This window comes from Theropithecus gelada, chromosome 2, assembly GCF_003255815.1.
Source record: "Theropithecus gelada isolate Dixy chromosome 2, Tgel_1.0, whole genome shotgun sequence".
NCBI lineage: Eukaryota > Metazoa > Chordata > Mammalia > Primates > Cercopithecidae > Theropithecus > Theropithecus gelada.
Genome location: NC_037669.1, coordinates 178,551,760 through 178,569,312, shown reverse-complemented (window position 1 = coordinate 178,569,312; position 17,553 = coordinate 178,551,760). Strand labels below are relative to the sequence as shown.

Here is a 17,553-nt window from a genome sequence, read left to right as displayed (position 1 = left end):
CATTAAACAATTTTAAAAGAAAATTAAGAAAACACTTCCATTTGCTAGAGAACTTACAGTAAGAAATACTTAGGAATAAACGTAAAAAGGCGATAAGTTTGTACCTTAAAATCTACAAACATTGATCAAAATTATTAAAAACATATATAAAATAGAGATACAACCCCTATTGATGGATTGGAAAAATTAATATTGTTAAATGATTATATAACCCAATGTGATGTAGATTCAACACAGTACCCATAAAAATCCCTATCAGTTTTTGATAAAGAAACAAAAAACAGGCTGGGAAAAGTGGCTCATGTCTGTTGGCCAGGCTGGTCTCAAACTCCTGACCTCAAGTGATCTATCCGTCTTGACCTCCCAAAGTGCCGGGATTACAAGCATGAGCCACCCTGCCCAGCCCAATCCTCTTAACATAAACACTTTAATGTCAATTAATGCTTGAACTCAATGTCAACTCAAACTCAAGTCAATGCTGAATTGACTCTAATGTCAATTAATGCTTGATGGTTTGCTATACTCATTGCATTTGGAATAAGTATCTCAAAAATGAATTTTCTGCTGTTCTGCAAGGAGTGACTTCTGACTGAAGACCTTGCTATGACATTTGTAAGATTTCTGTCCAATATGGATTCTCTGATGTCTAATGAGGTGTGAATGTGAATTAAAGGCTTTGCCACAATTATCACACTTGTGAGGTTTCTCTCCTGTATGAATTCTCCTATGTTTAGCATAAGATGAAGCTTGACTGAAGACCTCGCCACAATCATCACATTTGTAAGGTTTCTCTCCAGTATGAGTTCGCTGATGAACTGCAAGATTTGAACGATGTCTGAAAAATCTGCCACATTTATTACACTTGTAAGGTCTCTCTCCATTATGGATTCTCCAGTGATTTGCAATGGTTGTAGTGTTACTGAAGACTTTGTGACAATCATTACATTAGTAAAGTTTCCCCATACCAGGGATTGCTTGATGGTGAATAAGTGTTGACTGCCCACTAAAGGCTTTGCCACACTCATTACACTTGTAAGGTTTCTCTCCAGTGTGAATTCTAGTATGCCGTGCCAGGTGTGAAGCACGCCTGAAAGCCTTGTCACAAACCTTACATTTGTATGGTTTGTCTCCAAAACGAATTCTCCTATGTTTTTCAAGGTTTGATTTGCGACTGAAAACTTTGTCACATTCTTCACATTTGTAAGGTTTCTCTCCAGTATGAATCCTCTTATGTGTTTCCAGGTGTGATTTGTGATTGAAAACTTTGTCACATTCTTCACATTTGTAAGGTTTCTCTCCAGTATGAAGTCTACGATGGCATACAAGGGATGACGTCTGACTGAAGGTCTTGCCACGCTCATTACACTGGTAAGATTTCTCTCCAGTATAAGTTTGCTGATGAACTGCAAGATTTGAATGATGTCTGACAAATCTGCCACATTTATTACACTTGTAAGATCTCTCTTCATTATGAATTTTACAATTATTTGCAATGGTTGTAGTGTTACTGAAGACTTTGTGACAATCATTACATTTGTAAAGTTTCCCTATACCACGGATTGCTTGATGGTGTTGACTGCCCACTAAAGGCTTTGCCACACTCATTATACTTGTAAGGTTTCTCTCCAGTATGAATTCTCTTATGTGTTTCAAGGTGTGATTTGCGACCGAAAACTTTGTCACATTCTTCACATTTATAAGGTTTCTCTCCAGTATGAAGTCTATGACGATGTGCAAGGGTTGCCTGTCGATTAAAAACCTTGCCACATTCATTACACTTGTAAGGTTTCTCTCTGGTATGAATTGCCTTATGAATTACAAGGGCTGAATTGTGACAGAAAGTCTTACCACACTCATTACACTTGTAAGGTTTCTCTCCAATATGAAGTCTACGATGGCATACAAGGGATGATGTCTGAGTGAAGGTCTTTTTTTTTTTTTTTTTTTGAGACAGAGTCTCGCTCTGTCGCCCAGGCTGGAGTGCAGTGGCTGGATCTCAGCTCACTGCAAGCTCCGCCTCCTGGGTTCCCGCCATTCTCCTGCCTCAGCCTCCCGAGTAGCTGGGACTACAGGCGCCCACAACCGCGCCCGGCTAATTTTTTGCATTTTTTTAGTAGAGACGAGGTTTCACCGTGGTCTCGATCTCCTGACCTTGTGATCCGCCCGCCTCGGCCTCCCAAAGTGCTGGGATTACAGGCGTGAGCCACCGCGCCCGGCCCTGAGTGAAGGTCTTGCCACACTCATGACACTTGTAAGTTTTCTCTCCAGTATGAGTTCGCTAATGAACTGCAAGATATGAACAACGTCTAAAAAATCTGCCACATTTATTACACTTGTAAGATCTCTCTTCATTATGGATTCTCCAATGATTTGCAGTGGTTGTAGCATTACTGAAGACTTTGTGACAGTCATTACATTTATAAAGTTTCCCTACACCATGGATTGCTTGATGGTGAATAAGTGTTGACTGCCCACTAAAGGCTTTGCCACATTCATTACACTTGTAAGGTTTCTCTCCAGTGTGAATTCTAGTATGTTGTACCAGGTGTGAATCACACCTGAAAGCCTTGTCACAAATCCTACATTTGTATGGTTTCTCTCCAGTATGAATTCTCCTATGTCTTTTAAGATTTGATTTGTGACTAAAAATTTTGTCACATTCTTCACATTTATAAGGTTTCTCTCCAGTATGAAGTCTATGATGACTTGCAAGGTTTGATAGTTGATTAAAAACCTTGCCACTTGTAAGGTTTTTTGCCAGTGTGACATCTATGATACAAGGTATCACTTCTGATTAAAGACCTTGCCACATACATCACATTTATATTGTTTCCCTCCTAAATGGATTATCTGCTGTTTCCTTAGAAGTGAGCTACAATTAAAGGCTTTGACACTCTCATTATATTGGAAACATTTTTCTCTCATGTGTACTCCCTGTTTTTGTGTGAGTACTGACGAATGGAGGAAATTATTTTCATAGTTATTAGAAATATGGATTTTGGGCCTAGAAGAAATTCTTTGGGACGTTGGAACCGAGGAAGTATCGTTGATAGACTTCTCAACTTGATTACCAACTTTCCCTTTGGTCTGAAATATGTGGAGTTTAGGAGGATGTGAACGAAAGCTTAATCCAAGCTGATCTTTAATAGGCTTGTTTCCAGCATGCCTTCGATCACATCTGTCTGTGCTATTTCTTTCATCTTCTTGCCACTGAAACTCAAAGTCATGAATATCTTTCCCAATTTCCTGGAAGCAAAAATCTCCAATGTGATGACTTTCATGTCTTTCCAATGTCCCCATGTGGAACACTTCTGTATTGCCTTGCCCTGTTGACGAGAACTTCTTCATCATGCATTTGGAAGAGATATCCACAGAATGCAGGTTCCTATAGTTCTCCAACATCACGGCCCTGTATAAAGCCCTCTGCACAGGGTCCAGGCATTTCCACTCCTCCAAAGAGAATTCTATAGCCACATCCCTAAAAGTCAAGTGTCCCTGAGGAAGAGCCATGCCTGGCTCCTTTTCTTTCCTCTTCTGAGCTGCTTCGTCACGTAACATGAGTCTTTAGAAATCAATAGCGCTGCAATGTGACCTTCACTGAGGCGATCCACTTCCGGGTCTGTATTAGTTATCTGTTGTCGAGAAACAAATTATCACCAACTTCGTGGATCAAGGCAACAAACACTGATTATCTCACAGTCGCTGTGGGTCAGGGGTCTGGAGGCATTTCAGCTGGGTTTTCCTAGCTCAGTGTCTCCCATGGGTTGTAATCAAGCTGTGGGTCATGGCTGCAGTCATCTCAAGGCTTGACTGGTGACAACCCACATCCAAGGTCACTCACATGGCCGTTAGCAGGTCTCAGAAAATCTGCTTATAAGATGACTGACACAATGGCTGGCACACCTTCATGCCTCCTGCCTGGGCTGTCCATTGGTGGCCTGAGTATCCTTACGTCATGGCAGCTGGCTTTCCTAGAGTGACTGATGATAGAGAGAAAGCCAGGGGGAGAGAGAAAGAGAGAGAGAGCGAGAGTGAACACTCACCTCTTTATAACCTGATCTTGGATATGATATATCATGACTTCTGCCATATTGTATTCATTAGAATTGAGTCATTAAATTCATCCCACACTCAAGAGGGGAGGAATTAAGCTTCACCGCTAAAGAAGAAGAATCTATAGGCATAGCTTTGAAATCACTACAGCCTGCCCTCTGGCCACACATTTTTCAATATTCCTCCCACATGTGGAACACCCTCATCCTACCCCTCAGGGGCCCCCAGTGTCTCATCCCGTTACTGCACTAGCTTCAAGTCCACAATCTCACCATCTGAGTCAGGTCTAGGTAGGAGAGGCTCCTCAGGTTAGTGAGTTTAGCTTCGTAAGTGCCGTTCCTCTGATCTGTGAAACTAAAGAGGGGTTATCTGCCCCTTCACACTCAAAACACGATGGTAAAGCAGACACAGGACAACTGCTCCAGATATTCTTGTTCAAAAAGGGGGAAACAGGAGGTGCAAAGCGGTCAGTGGTCCAAGGCAATTCTGAAAGCCAGTCAGGCAAATGTTGCAAGTTCCTTGATTAGGTCTCAAGGCCTGGGAATACTTCTCTGGGGTTCTTGGCTTCCCTCTCTGAACCCTTGGTTTTGCCCTCTTAATCATCCTTTCCTTACCACAAAAGGCAACATGTGTTTGCTCCATTTTCCTAAACCAAGTTTATAAATATGTTTTCCTATGTTTTCCCCCAAAAATCTGATGGTTTTACATTTCACATTTTGGTTTTTGATCCATTTGGAGGTGACTTTTGCATAAAGTGTGAAGTATATGTCTTTCAATTTTTTGCTTATAAATGTCCGTCTTCTAGCGCTGTTAGTTGAAATGTGGCAAAGTGACATTATACCAGTTCCCAGACTAGGCTTCAGGATGCCCTTCCTGCTTCCTCTCTTTGGAACCCTCCCCATGCCATGAGAACAAGCCTGGGCTGGCCTGTTAGAGGATGAGAGACCCTGTGGAGGAGAGACAGCCCAGCCCGAACAAGGCCAGCCTAGTCCATCCAGCCAATGGTCCGACATGTTAGATCTAGCCAGAACCAGCATAGTAAACATTGATTCAGACTTTCTGGGGGTTAATTCTGCAGTACATGAGCCACATTTTTAAGTGTATGCAGCCTGACCCAGTCATTGGATCTTATTCTAAGGAAATAATGGGAAAAGGATATTTCAAGAACATTTCTCACTATAGTAAAAGCTTGAAATATGAGTGTTCATCACTAGTGGAATGATTAAATTAGGGTGCATATAGACAGTGGAATACTCTGAAACTGTTACAAATGGTGATATAGCTGTAAAGGAAATTGGCTATACTATATTCTTCAGTAAACGAGGTAAATTAGAAAGTATTATATGTTTTATAGTATGAACCTGTTTTTGAATAAAATAGTATACAACTATGTCTCTACATAGAAGAGTGTCTGGATGAAGGGAAGGAGATGTGTATATATATATAGTGTGTGTGTATACACATAAATATGGACATACATATATAAAAGTATATATATATATATAAAAATTATTAGTGGTTTAGAAATAATTTTTTAATTTTTTTTTTTTTTTTTTTTGATAGGCTCTTGACAGGGTCTTGCTGTGTCACCCAGGCTGGAGTGTAGTGGCACAATCATAGCTCACTGCAGCCTCAAATTTCTGGGCTTAAGCAATCCTTCTGGCTCAGCCTCCTGAGTAGCTGGCATTACAGGTGCATGTGCCACTGTGCCTGGCTTATTTTAAAACTTTTTTAGAGATGGAGTCTCTCCAGGTTGCCCAGGCTGGTCTGGAACTCTGGGCAATCCTCCCGTCTCAGCCTCTCACAGTGCTGGGATTATATGCATGAGCCACTGCACCTGGCCTTCAGTTTTTACTTTATAATTTTGTGTGCAAATCTTTGAAAGTGAGCATCTATTTAATAAAATAATAAAATAGGCCAGGCGTGGTGGCTCACGCCTGTAATCCCAGCACTTTGGGAGGCCGAGGTGGGCAGATCACGAGGTCAGGAGATCGAGACCATCCTGGGTAACACGGTGAAACCCTGTCTCTACTAAAAATACAAAAAATTAGCCAGGCGTGGTGGCCGGCGCCTGTAGTCCCAGCTATTCAGCAGGCTGAGGCAGGAGAATGGCATGAACCTGGGAGGTGGAGCTTATAGTGAGCCAAGATCGCGCCACCGCACTCCAGCCTGGGCGACAGAGCGAGACTCCATCTCAAAAAAAAAAAACACACACACAAAAAAGACAGTATTTCCATTTTGGAAAAATATTAATATTTATATATATAGTCATATGGCAAAACTTCATATAACCCTTGTAGCTATTTGATTTCCTTGGATGTAACTCTCAGGGTAATTTTTTTTTTTGAGACGGAGTCTCGCTCTGCAGCCCGGGCTGGAGTGCAGTGGCAAGATCTTGGTTCACTATAACTCCACCTCCCGGGTTCACGTCATCCTGCCTCAGCCTTCCAAGTAGCTGGGACTACAGGCACCATTTTGTATTTTTAGTAGAAAAGGGGTTTCACCGTGTTAGCCAGGATGGTCTTGATCTCCTGACCTCGTGATCCACCCGCCTTGACCTCCCAAAGTGCTGGGATTACAGGCGTGAGTCACCACGACCGGCTCTCTCAGGGTAATCTTAATGGAACAGTTTATTCACTGGATAGTGGACTGTCCATATCTTAATTCTGGTATTTTCTTCTTCCCATTGGATGGTAAGGCTGCATGTACACATCACAGCTGAAGTTCAGGCAGCAAGAACACTGGACTTGGAGTCAGAAGGCCTTGGTTCAGCATCAGCTCCTCCTCTTTGAGTTTCTGTTTCTTCCTCAGCAATAAACATGTATTGAGTATGACTGTGTTCAGGCCCTGTGGCTGGGTGCTAGGGGCCCGAACATCTGTACTGCTTCTCTCAGAGTGGTAATGAGAGGATCAATTCCTAAATGCATAAAAATATAACAGGGAATGGAATTCCAGGCACTGAGTTGTGCTTTGTGCAGTTTCCTTAAGTAGAGGAAATGAAACTGGATTCATTACGAAGCAGTGTTATAATACAGTGGCGAAGAACTCAGGCTCAGTAACCAAATTGCCTAAGTTCAAATCCTGGCTCCACCAGAATTTGGAGGATGTTGCTGAACCTCTCTTCAATTCAGTTTCCTCTGCCTGTAAAATGGGAGTAAGAACTATAGATCTCCTCATGTGGTTGTTGTGAGGATTTAATGAGTCATTATGTGTAAAACTCTTAAAGTAGAGTGTAGCACATAGTGCTCAATATACATTAGCTGTTATTATTATTATTTGGGATATACAACACATCAGATCACATGTTTCTAACACAGATATGACCAAGTTGATATCAGAGAGTGATCTGGTTGTGATAATTTTCTCTCTACTTGTGGACAAGCTTCATTCCTGTCATCTGGCCAATGAAGTCAATGTCCACTCACTTACTTGCTGGTCCATGAACATCCTCCCAAGGCTTTCTAGCTAGAGGAGGGAGCCTCAGAAGCAACTACTGGAAACTCCAGACCAGCCCCCCAGGCCCGTGTGGAGAAGAAGATGGGGTAGTCAGCTCCCTACTAGGAACTACTGATTCTGTCCATTATTTCAAGAGGTATAATGTGTTTATCTTATTTCTCCCATCATGCATATCTTCATTCCCAAAATCTTTACATGGTCTGTCATGGCTGTTAGATTTACAGTCATTCTATTTATGTTTAAAATTGTTTTTCTTTCTTTCTTTTTCTTAAGACGGAGTCTGGCTCTGTCGCCCAGGCTGGAGTGCAGTGACAAGATCTCGGCTCACTGCAAGCTCCGCTTCCCAGGTTCACGCCATTCTCCTGACTCAGCCTCCCGAGTAGCTGGGACTACAGGCACCCATGATCACGCCCGGCTAATTTTTCTATTTTTAGTAGAGATGGGGTTTCACCGTGTTAGCCAGGATGATCTCGATCTCCTGACCTTGTGATCCGCCCGCCTTGGCCTCCCAAAGTGCTGGGATTATAGGTGTGAGCCACCGCACCCAGCCTAAAATTTTTTCTAAATGATTTATGCAATCTGGGTAAATTAAGGAAATGGTCCTTATATTGAGCATTTGTGTTTAGCCAATATTTTTTATTAAAAAAATTTTTTTTGAGATGGAGTCTTGCTCTATTGCCCAGGCTGGAGTACAATGGTGTGATCTTGGCTCACTGCAACTTCTACCTTCTGGGATCAAGCAATTCTCCTGCCTCAGCCTCCTGAGTAGCTGGGACTACAGGCATGTGTGACCACGCCCAGTTAATTTCTGTAGTTTTAGTAGAGACAGGATTTTACCATGTTGGCCAGGCTGGTCTTGAACTCCTGACCTCAAGTGATCTGCCCACCTTGGCCTCCCAAAGTGCTGGGATTGCAGGTGTGAGCCACTGTGCCTGGCCTAGCCAATATTTTTAATCATACAGAAAGTGCCTTTGCAAAATTATGACAGTAAAAAAAATCTGACATAGCTGATTCCATCTTGCTTCTAACCTGTAAGCTGTCCTCATTCATTCCCGGGCATAGGCCACAGCTAACTTGGGAGGAATTTAGTTCATAGTCTAACCCTAAAGCAAGGATTGTAATATTCCCTTTCCAAAACTATTCCCTCCTTGTTTGAACACCAAACTACCTTTGTAACAGGATTAAGAGAGGTCTCAACTTTGCTAAGATAAAGGTATAGTTAAATGATTACCTGCCATTTTTCCAGAGGTCACAAGATTTCTAACCTCTCCATCACTCCTATAGATAACACCACTATTGTAAAACTTAAGATTTGTGTTTGAGGTATTTTTCACACCCTGCATTCTGATGGACCAGTTGCCACCACCCAGTCTGGCTCATCAGGTCCTGTGGCCCTTACTCAGGAACTGACTCAGTACAAGAAGACAAACTTCAACTCTCTATAATTTCATCCCTGACCTAACCTATCAGCATTCCCCATTACTTAGCCCTCTGCCCACCAAACTATCCTTAAAAGAAAACCTTAGGTGGGCCTGGCGCAGTGGCTCACGCCTATAATCCCAGCACTTTGGGAGGCCGAAGTGGGCGGATCACGAGGTCAGGAGATCAAGACTATCCTGGCAAACACGGTGAAATCCCATCTCTACTAAAAATACAAAAAAATTAGCTGGATGTGGTGGCAGGTGCCTGTAGTCCCAGCTACTCAGGAGGCTGAGGCAGGAAAATGACATGAACCTGGGAGGTGGAGCTTGCAGTGAGCTGAGATCGTGCCTCTACACTCCAGTCTGGGCGACAGAGTGAGACTCCAGTCTCAAAAAAAAAAAAAAAAAAAAACCCAACCAACCAAACAAACAAAAAAACAAACAACAAAACAATAGGATCTGAATTTTCAGGGAGATTGATTTGAGTAATAACACACTCCTGTCCTCCAGCTTGGCTGGCCCTACAATTGTTACATTCTTCCTCTATTGCAAAACCTTCATTGGCTTTTCTGGGTAACAAGCAAGATGAACCTGCTGGGCATTATAATATGTATTTCAAATACTTTTTGCCAATTTATTATGTATTTTTCAAATTGTTTTTCAAACATAAAGACTTTTTCCTCTCCAAGGATAATTCTGCAGGTACCTTTTCCCTATTTGCTATACTAGGATAGGTCAAGGAAAGTGTTCTGGAAGAAGTGACTTCTAATCCATAATTCCATGGGTGAGAAACACAAACCAGGTGAAGAGAGCAGGGAATAGTGTTGCCAGCAGGGGGAACAGCATGTGCGTCATCTCTCTGTCATGATATAGCCTCTACTTTCAGCACATCTGCTCCACTCACCTGTTGCTACTGAGTTGGACATTTTTGATCCCATATGGCTGGCTTGCCCTGCCCCATCCTGGCCTTTACTATTCCTTTTAGCTTAGTTCCTTCCCCCCTTGAACTGATCTATCTCAAGGGTCTAATTTTTTAGTCCAAGGTGAGAATTTGTTGTGTTAGCTCATCCAGTCATAGGTTGACTGCGTAAGGTGGAGTAATGGTGGCATAGCTTAGGTAATATGAAATAAAATGATGACACTTCTCCTCTTTTAGCAGGAGCTTAAGGTGTCAGTCTCCAATAAAAAGGCATGTTGTTTTGGTACGTAATGACTGACCTTTATAGTTCAGGATGCACCTACTTTCCCACCTTCAGTCTATATGTCAATGCAGGACTCAATGAACACTCATATATGATCAGTAAGTTAGCTTAGACAAAACTATGCTGTGGTAAAAAATAATGCTAAACTCTCAATGGCTTCAAACAAACATTTTGTGCATGTTACTTGGCCAACACTAACTGGCTTAGGCTCTGCTGTATTCCACACCTTCTCACTCCGGGTCGCAAGCTTAAGGAGAGTCCTTATCTGGACATGCTGCTCTCCCCGTACAAGGAAAAGAGAAAGATGGTGGAACCACATGACGGCTCTTAAAGCTTATGTTTGGAAGGAGCATTCATTACTTCTGTTCACATTCCATTGCTCAGAGCAATTCCATGGCCAAGCCTGAGGTCCACGTGGAGGAAGGATACTCCTTCCATAGGAAGTGCCAGCAAATATTTTGAACAAATGAACATTCTTGCCTAGTTTATCACAGCCAGTATCATTTGTCCCATTTTGCAAGTGAGAAGACTAAGGCTAAAAAAGGTAATTTGATCAAAGTCATAGGTTAGAATTCAGCTTGAATGGCTTCAAAGTTGGTCCAGGCAATCTCTTTTTCAGATTTTTTTTTTTTTTTTTTTTTTAAACACTATGTAGGCGCCTGGAATTGTAATTTACTCAGGGACACAACCACTTCCCTTCGGCTCCAGAAACAACTCCGTGAAAATCTCTAGAGCTAAACCACCCATGAAATCTTCCTGGAAGGATGTGAAGCTAGAAAGGGGTCAGGCTGGGGGAACTGTTCCTTTAAGAGCTGAGTCTTCCATTTAGTAATTTTTTAAAACTGTTGAAGTATTTATCTGCTTGATGGGTTTGTAGATCCTTTGGACGGAGATCACCTATCATCATCACCTTTTGTTTTGTGTGTGTGTGTGTGTGTGTGTGTGTGTGAGAGTCTGAGTTCCTCAAAGATTTTTTCTAAGTAATTTTTGATACTTCAGATTGTAATGGGTATCTATATTCACAAAAATTATTAGTGGGGTAGAAAGATATCTTCAGGTAGGAAGAGGGGCGCAGAAGTTACAGCCAACACAGAATCCTTCAATGTTTGTAAATATCTGTTAATTTCCCTTGCCTCGGGAGCAGTTTTCCCGGTTTCAGAGCCTCTGTTACCAGGTGCACGTGCAGTGTGATAACAATGGATAAGTTTTGACTTGCCAGGTTTATGCGTGTCATTCAGGGCAGGGGATCAGGGTTAGGCCAGTGAGTGACCTAGGACACTCCATTTAAGGAGGCACTTGCACAAACCTGAGAGTTCGCGCGCCTCACCCCAGCCCAGTCCTGTGTCTGTTAAGCATTTATCATAATCCTGCTTTATGAAAATGCCCGGCGAGCTTACCTGTGAGGATCACCTGCCACTCCCCTCCTCCGCCAGACAACGCGGAGCGCCTCCCTGCCCTGTGATTTTGCTCCGCCGGTGACAATTTCCAGGTTACTGTGTAGGAGCGTCTGGCGCAGGATCGTGTGCGGAAGACCGAGGGAGGGAGTGTGCGTGTGAGCCTGTCAGGCCGGGCGGGTCCATATCCGGGTGGACCGGGTGGGTGGGGCTGCCCCTCCCTCCCTCCAGGTCCCGAGGTGGATAGGGGGTGGGGAGTGACGCGCAGAGATTCCCTTTCGCCCCTTCGGATCCAAGAGAGGGTGGCAGAAGGAATGCGTGGGTGACTCGGCGTGGATTTAGGGCGTGCCCACCTTGCAGATCGGCCTCCTAGAGTGTCCCCAGGGCCTAAGAGGCCGCAGGGACACGAAGGAAGAGAAGGAAGAACCCGAAGAGGGCTCGCTTAGCCGGCCACCCGCTCCGAACTTGCCCGGGAAACTAGTGCGGAGGGAGGGGCCGGGCCCTGGCCGCGGCGGGAGGAGGGGCGGCCGCAGCTGCATCCAGCCCCGTTGGCTTCCTTCCCAGCTCTCCTTCGCCGCCTCCTCCTCTTCCTCCTGTATGAGTCAGGCATTTCCCGGGGATTTGGAGCAGCCACGCGCGGCCCGGGCGCCCGGAGCTGTAGCAGCAGCAGCAGCCGCCGCGCCGGGGCCGCCACCGCGGCGGGCACCCGCGTCCCGGGCGCGCACGGACCATGGAGAGGGCAACCCAGGGCACAGACGGCGGCGGGGGTAGCAACAGCAGCAGCCGCAGCAGCAGCCGTGCTACCTCGGCGGGCTCCTCGCCCTCCTGCTCTCTGGCGGGCCGGGGGGTCTCCAGCCGGTCTGCGGCGGCCGGGCTCGGCGGTGGGGGCAGCCGCAGCAGCCCGGGCTCTGTGGCCGCTAGCCCGTCCGGGGGAGGCGGCCGCAGGAGGGAGCCGGCGCTCGAGGGCGTGCTCAGCAAATACACCAACCTCCTCCAGGGCTGGCAGAACAGGTAACCCGCCAGCCGCCCGCGCCACCGCGCACAGCTCTGTGTGTGTGTGTGTGTGTGTGTGCATGTGTGTGTGTATGTGTGTACGCGCGCGCGCGATTATGCCTCCAGTGAACCGGGTGATGCCTCCCAACGGTGCCCTTCCTGCGTCCCTGCTCCCCTCCAGGTGGGGTTCTCAGGATGGGGCGCGCCGTGTCTCCACCCCGGGACCGCACCGCAGTGGCGGGGAGGGAGGCGAGAGCCCACGTTTTCTTCTGTGCTGGCACCTGCAGAGACTGGAGTGGCAGGAGGAGCGTGCTGGTCCCCGTGCTCTGCTTGTCCGTGGTTTCCCGCACCCCTGAGGAATGACTGGGAAAGGGAGGCAGAAGGGGCGTGCTTTGTGCCTGGGTGAAAAAGCGTTAGCACGTCTGCTCCGATTACAGTAATTCTCTAAATACCATAGTTCATTTTAAAGTTTGGTGTTTCAGAACACCACCACCATCAACAAAAATCCTGCCACTTTGACAAGTGTACATACTCCTGCCCCAGTTTGTGCCTTGCAACCTACGATGTCTGTAACGGAAATTTTGTTTGAAAACAGAGGCCAGGCGCGGTGGTTCACGCCTGTAATCTCAGTACTTTGGGAGGCCAAGGCGGGCGGATCACGAAATCAGGAGTTCGAGACCAGCCTGGCCAACATGGTGAAACCCCGTCTCTACTAAAAATACAAAAAATTAGCCGGGCGTGGCGGCGCACGCCTGTAATTCCAGCTACTCAGGAGTCTGAGGCAGGAGAATCGCTTGAACCCGGGATGCGGAGGTTGCAGTGAGCCGAGATCGCGCCGTTGCAATCTAACGGGGCCGACAGTGCGAGACTCCAACTCAAAAAAAAATAAATAAATAAAATAAAAAGAAAGAAAAAATACCCTCGCCCCTTTTAATATTAATAGCAATTTACATTATTATCATTATTTCCTCTTCAGGTCCCTTTTGAAGTTTCGTGCTCACTTCCACCGCACAGTTGAGAAGCCTAGTTGTGGACACGTGGAAGGATGGGGCTGTCGAGGAAAGGGGCTCAGGAGGCGCTTGGAACGGTGGTAGTGTGTGTGATCTGCCATCGTGAGGAAGACAAGAACAGATGTGGCACTGCTGTTTACTTTTTGTTTTTTTTTTCAATTTGTTTTTCAAAAGCAAGCCAGAGGGAAATACAAGTGTCAGTGCGAGGAGAGCAATGCTTTTTGGAGAGGTGGTTGGTGGGGTATTTTGTCCTGCCTATTTAATAGTCTCCAGATCTTAATAGACTTGGGGCTCTTAAGGATGTTTGTGAGATTTGAATCATATCCTGGAACGTTGCTTATCTCTGTTGCATGGACGATATTACTTGGTTATCTCTTCCTGTAGATTGTTTGGAAATGTTCAGATTTGCTTCCGTCTGAAACGTATCAGCCAGTTATTTGCACGAAACTCAACTTGGAGGAAGAGGACTTTCGAAGTATGGAAACCGAGTCGTTTCTATATTGATACTGTACATATAGGACTTTCTGAGTCACCTGGGCTTCCTGGGAGGTGTGTTACTATGTTAGTGGAAGTTGCACTTAATTTTTGAATCCTTTTATTTTTCAAAATAGTCCTAGTGTCTGCTGTTGCCTCTCCCTTTCCCCTTTCAATTCGTGAAAGCTGAAAAAGAATAGGTAGAATGCGTAGGTACAGGGAAATGTGAGATGACTAAATCTGATTTCAGTTCTTGGTAATTATGTCTTGTTAATGGCAACTCACGGTGCCTTGTCAGTAACAGCATTTTGTTGGTGTGTTGAGCAATCACTTTTATTGCTTTTTCTTCAAGTAGCTTATGAGGCCAACAGAACTTTTGCCCTGGATTACAGTTATTTTATTATTTACTTGCTGGGGAACAATATTTTACCTGCAATGTGTATTAAAGGATTTGTTCTTTGGAGTGGATTTAGGAGGCATTGGAGTAACATTCTTTTGCATTATTTTAAACCCATTGTGGTGTTTAGGTTAGAGGCAAGGTTGAGAAGAAGCACATTTAATGCCATTAATAATACCTATGTGATCGCAGGCTACCTAGGTGAAATGTTGTATTATGTACACTCCTGAGCGCGCTTAAGTGATGTCTCATCTTTATTGAATTTGTTTACTGTGATTTATAGCTGTCTGCCTATGTTTGTTCTTACCACAGTAGACTCACCGTTCTCCAAGTCTACCACTGACTCCATAAGCATTGTCTGTAATTGTTAACATCTCAGTGTCAGGGTTTCTATTTCCCACATTGTGTTCTCTGAACGATGGCTGAGGGTCCATTAGTGGTTTGGAGAAGATTTACGATGACTCTGTGATTGCAAAATTCTCCCTTCTCTAGGGGTCTTGTGAAAGGAGAGCTGGATTAGTGAAAAGGAAGAGAGAAAAGGATAAAAATAGAAACTTTGAAAATGTATTCATTTGTTCATTTGTTCAATTAATTTATCTATTCAGAGACCGTTTTATTGAGCACCTACTATGTGGCAGGCACTGTTCTAGGAGCTGGAGCTACTATCCTTCCCTGGTCCAGGGAAATGCCTTAGTGCAAATAGCCAACTGATTCATGCTGCCTTTCTTTCTGGGCCTCATAGCATCTTCCTTTGGCAGTTCTTTTCAAAGTGCCCACAGTTAATGACAGATCTATAGCAACCAAGTTCTTGGTTCATCCCCTGAGGCTGCTGTGCAATTGTAATGCTCTTCACCAGCTCCCAGGACTTAACACCAATCACCCACTAACAGTTTGTACCCTGGTGTCCTCTTGCGTGTTCTCAAGTTGCTGTAAAACTTATATTTTAACATTTGGCATCATACTCTGCCTTTATTTGTAGCCTCATCCTCATGCCCTTAGGAAGGCAGTTTGGGCCAGAATACAAAATAAATGACATAAAGAGAGGTCACAGAGAAGAAAACTGCATGATGGGAACGTGCCGTACTGAGGAGAGTAAGTTCAGGACATTTGGCTCACACTCACTGGATGAGAATGTGAAATACTTAGAGTATGGGGAAAACATGCATTAAGGTCTCTCTGTCATTCATTATAGATATTTAAAGAAAATATTTCAGGCATAATAACATTGTATAGATTTACAGGATGGCATTGAAGAGTCAGTGCGTCGATACAAATGAACAACAATAAAAAATCCAGAAAGTGGCAAGTGCTATGAAGGTTAAAAAAAGGTGATGAGATAAAGGCAAGTATTTGTAGCAATAATTTTAAGTGTGGGTCTAGTGTCTTTACTGCTATTCACATTTTAACTTAGAGCACTCTCTTATTACCCATCTTATCACTCATCTAGAGTGAACCAGGGGGAGAGTAAACCTCAAGAACTTGGGGAGGCACATGACATAGCACCTAGTTGGCCAGGATTAGAATTTCAGACTGGGTTCTGGTGGCCCAGAAGGATTTTAGGAAGGGAAGTGATCCTTATTTGGTCACTCTGGCTTCTGTGTAGAGATGAGATTTTCAACGGGCCAAAGCATGAAGCAGGGGGACCAGTTAGGAGCCCGGCTGAGTGGTTTAGGAAAGAGATACTGGTGGCCTGGGCTGGGGGTTGGCAGAGAGTTGGAGAGACGGGATGGATCTGTTGTGGAGCGGGTGGAAATTGCCGATGAATTTGATGTGGAGGTGAGAGAGGGGCATGGATAACTCTTGATTTGTGGGTCTGAGAGGCTGGGAGGTTGAGACGTCCTTTGTGGAGATGAGGATCACAGGAGGGGAATGTGTTTGTGGGGAGGGTGAGGCTTGGCCAAGAGTTCTGTTTGGACTGTGTTCAGTTTGAGATGCCTACCCCTAGTAAGAAACTGGCTGTAGGAACTTTCATTTGCCCTACGTCTAACTTTACTCTCAAACTAAAATGGAACTATTTTGGAGTTGCTGATAATATCAAGTATCTGAGGAAATAATTTCTACTCGGATCTAGAAATTGTTATTTAAGTATCTAAGGGTTGCCATTGCCATTCACTTTTTCTTATTTGGAGAAAAGAAGACACTGCAAATGTGGAACCAACCTCCAGTTCTCTTTTTGGTGATTGGCGGGGTTGTAAGAACTCAATAAAATGCTAAAGGACAACAAATCTTGACCAGGATTAAGGAAGACAAGGCTGGGTGCATTGGCTCACACCTGTAATCCCAGCATTTTGGGAGGCTGAGGTGGGAGGATCACTTGAGCTCAGGAGTTCCAGACCAGCCTGGGAACCATGGTGAAACCCTGTCTCCACAAAATAAAAATATAAAAATTAGCCAGTTGTGGTGGCTTAGGCCTGTAGTCACTGCTGCTCAGGGGTCTGTGGTGGGAGGATTGCTTGAGCACCAGAGGTCAAGGCTGCAGTGAGCTATGATCACACCACTGGACTCCAGCCTGGGCAACAGCGGAAGACCCTGTCTCTAAAGTAGACGTTTATTTGGGGAGGAAGAGTAGTGTGGACTTTGGATTCAAATCTTGATATCAACACTTAGCATGCATGTGATCATGGGCTCGCTCTTTAATTGCACTGGGCTTCTGTTTTTCTCTTCTGTTAAATGTGGGAAATGATGCTACTCTTTTCATTAGTTCAATGTGAAGATTAAATGAGATTATCGGTGTATAAGGGACTGAGAATAGTACATAGCAAGATACCAAGAAGTGGTAGCTATTATTAGATCTTCAATTTGTCTGTTTTTAAGTAGGCACTTTCTGGTCCATAAAATTCTTGGTTTTTATTCTGAGTGCTGTGGTTACCCTGGGACCACATTAACATAATTATCATAGAGTTCTTTGGGGGAGAAGATGATTACTTTATTTTGAAGGGATCCTTTTAAAACTTGGCACCAAACATTTACAGCTCCCCTTCCCAGCCTCTAATTCCTATCTTCCTTTCCTATTTTATTTCTCTCTATATACCTTGCTACTATCTGACATGCTTTATATTTTCCTTTTTTTGGTCTCTCCACACTAGAGTATAAGCTCCCTGAGGACAGATAATTTTTTCTGTCTTTGTCACTGCTGTATCTCCAGTATTGAGA

At 44.4% G+C, this 17,553-nt stretch overlaps 2 protein-coding genes across 4 annotated transcripts in view; one reads left to right on the top strand and one right to left on the bottom strand.

The window, feature by feature from the left end:
- Positions 1–249: 249 nt before the first annotated feature.
- ZNF860 (zinc finger protein 860) lies at positions 250–11,658 on the bottom strand. Its single transcript, XM_025376265.1, is given in 5 exon segments — positions 250–1,573; positions 1,575–1,875; positions 2,248–2,734; positions 2,803–3,980; positions 11,530–11,658. Coding segments are annotated over 4 exon segments (2,571 nt in total). The 5' UTR covers positions 3,559–3,980; positions 11,530–11,658; the 3' UTR covers positions 250–546.
- The window catches only part of OSBPL10 (oxysterol binding protein like 10), a 328,230-nt gene continuing 322,258 nt past the window's right edge, over positions 11,582–17,553 (top strand). For 2 of the 3 annotated variants that reach the window (XM_025376268.1, XM_025376267.1), the window contains exon 1: positions 11,582–12,537. In XM_025376268.1, the coding sequence (XP_025232053.1) occupies positions 12,257–12,537 (281 nt within the window). In that variant the 5' untranslated portion in view covers positions 11,582–12,256. The remainder of the gene's footprint in view (positions 12,538–17,553) is intronic. The other variant, XM_025376266.1, reaches the window with a different exon arrangement.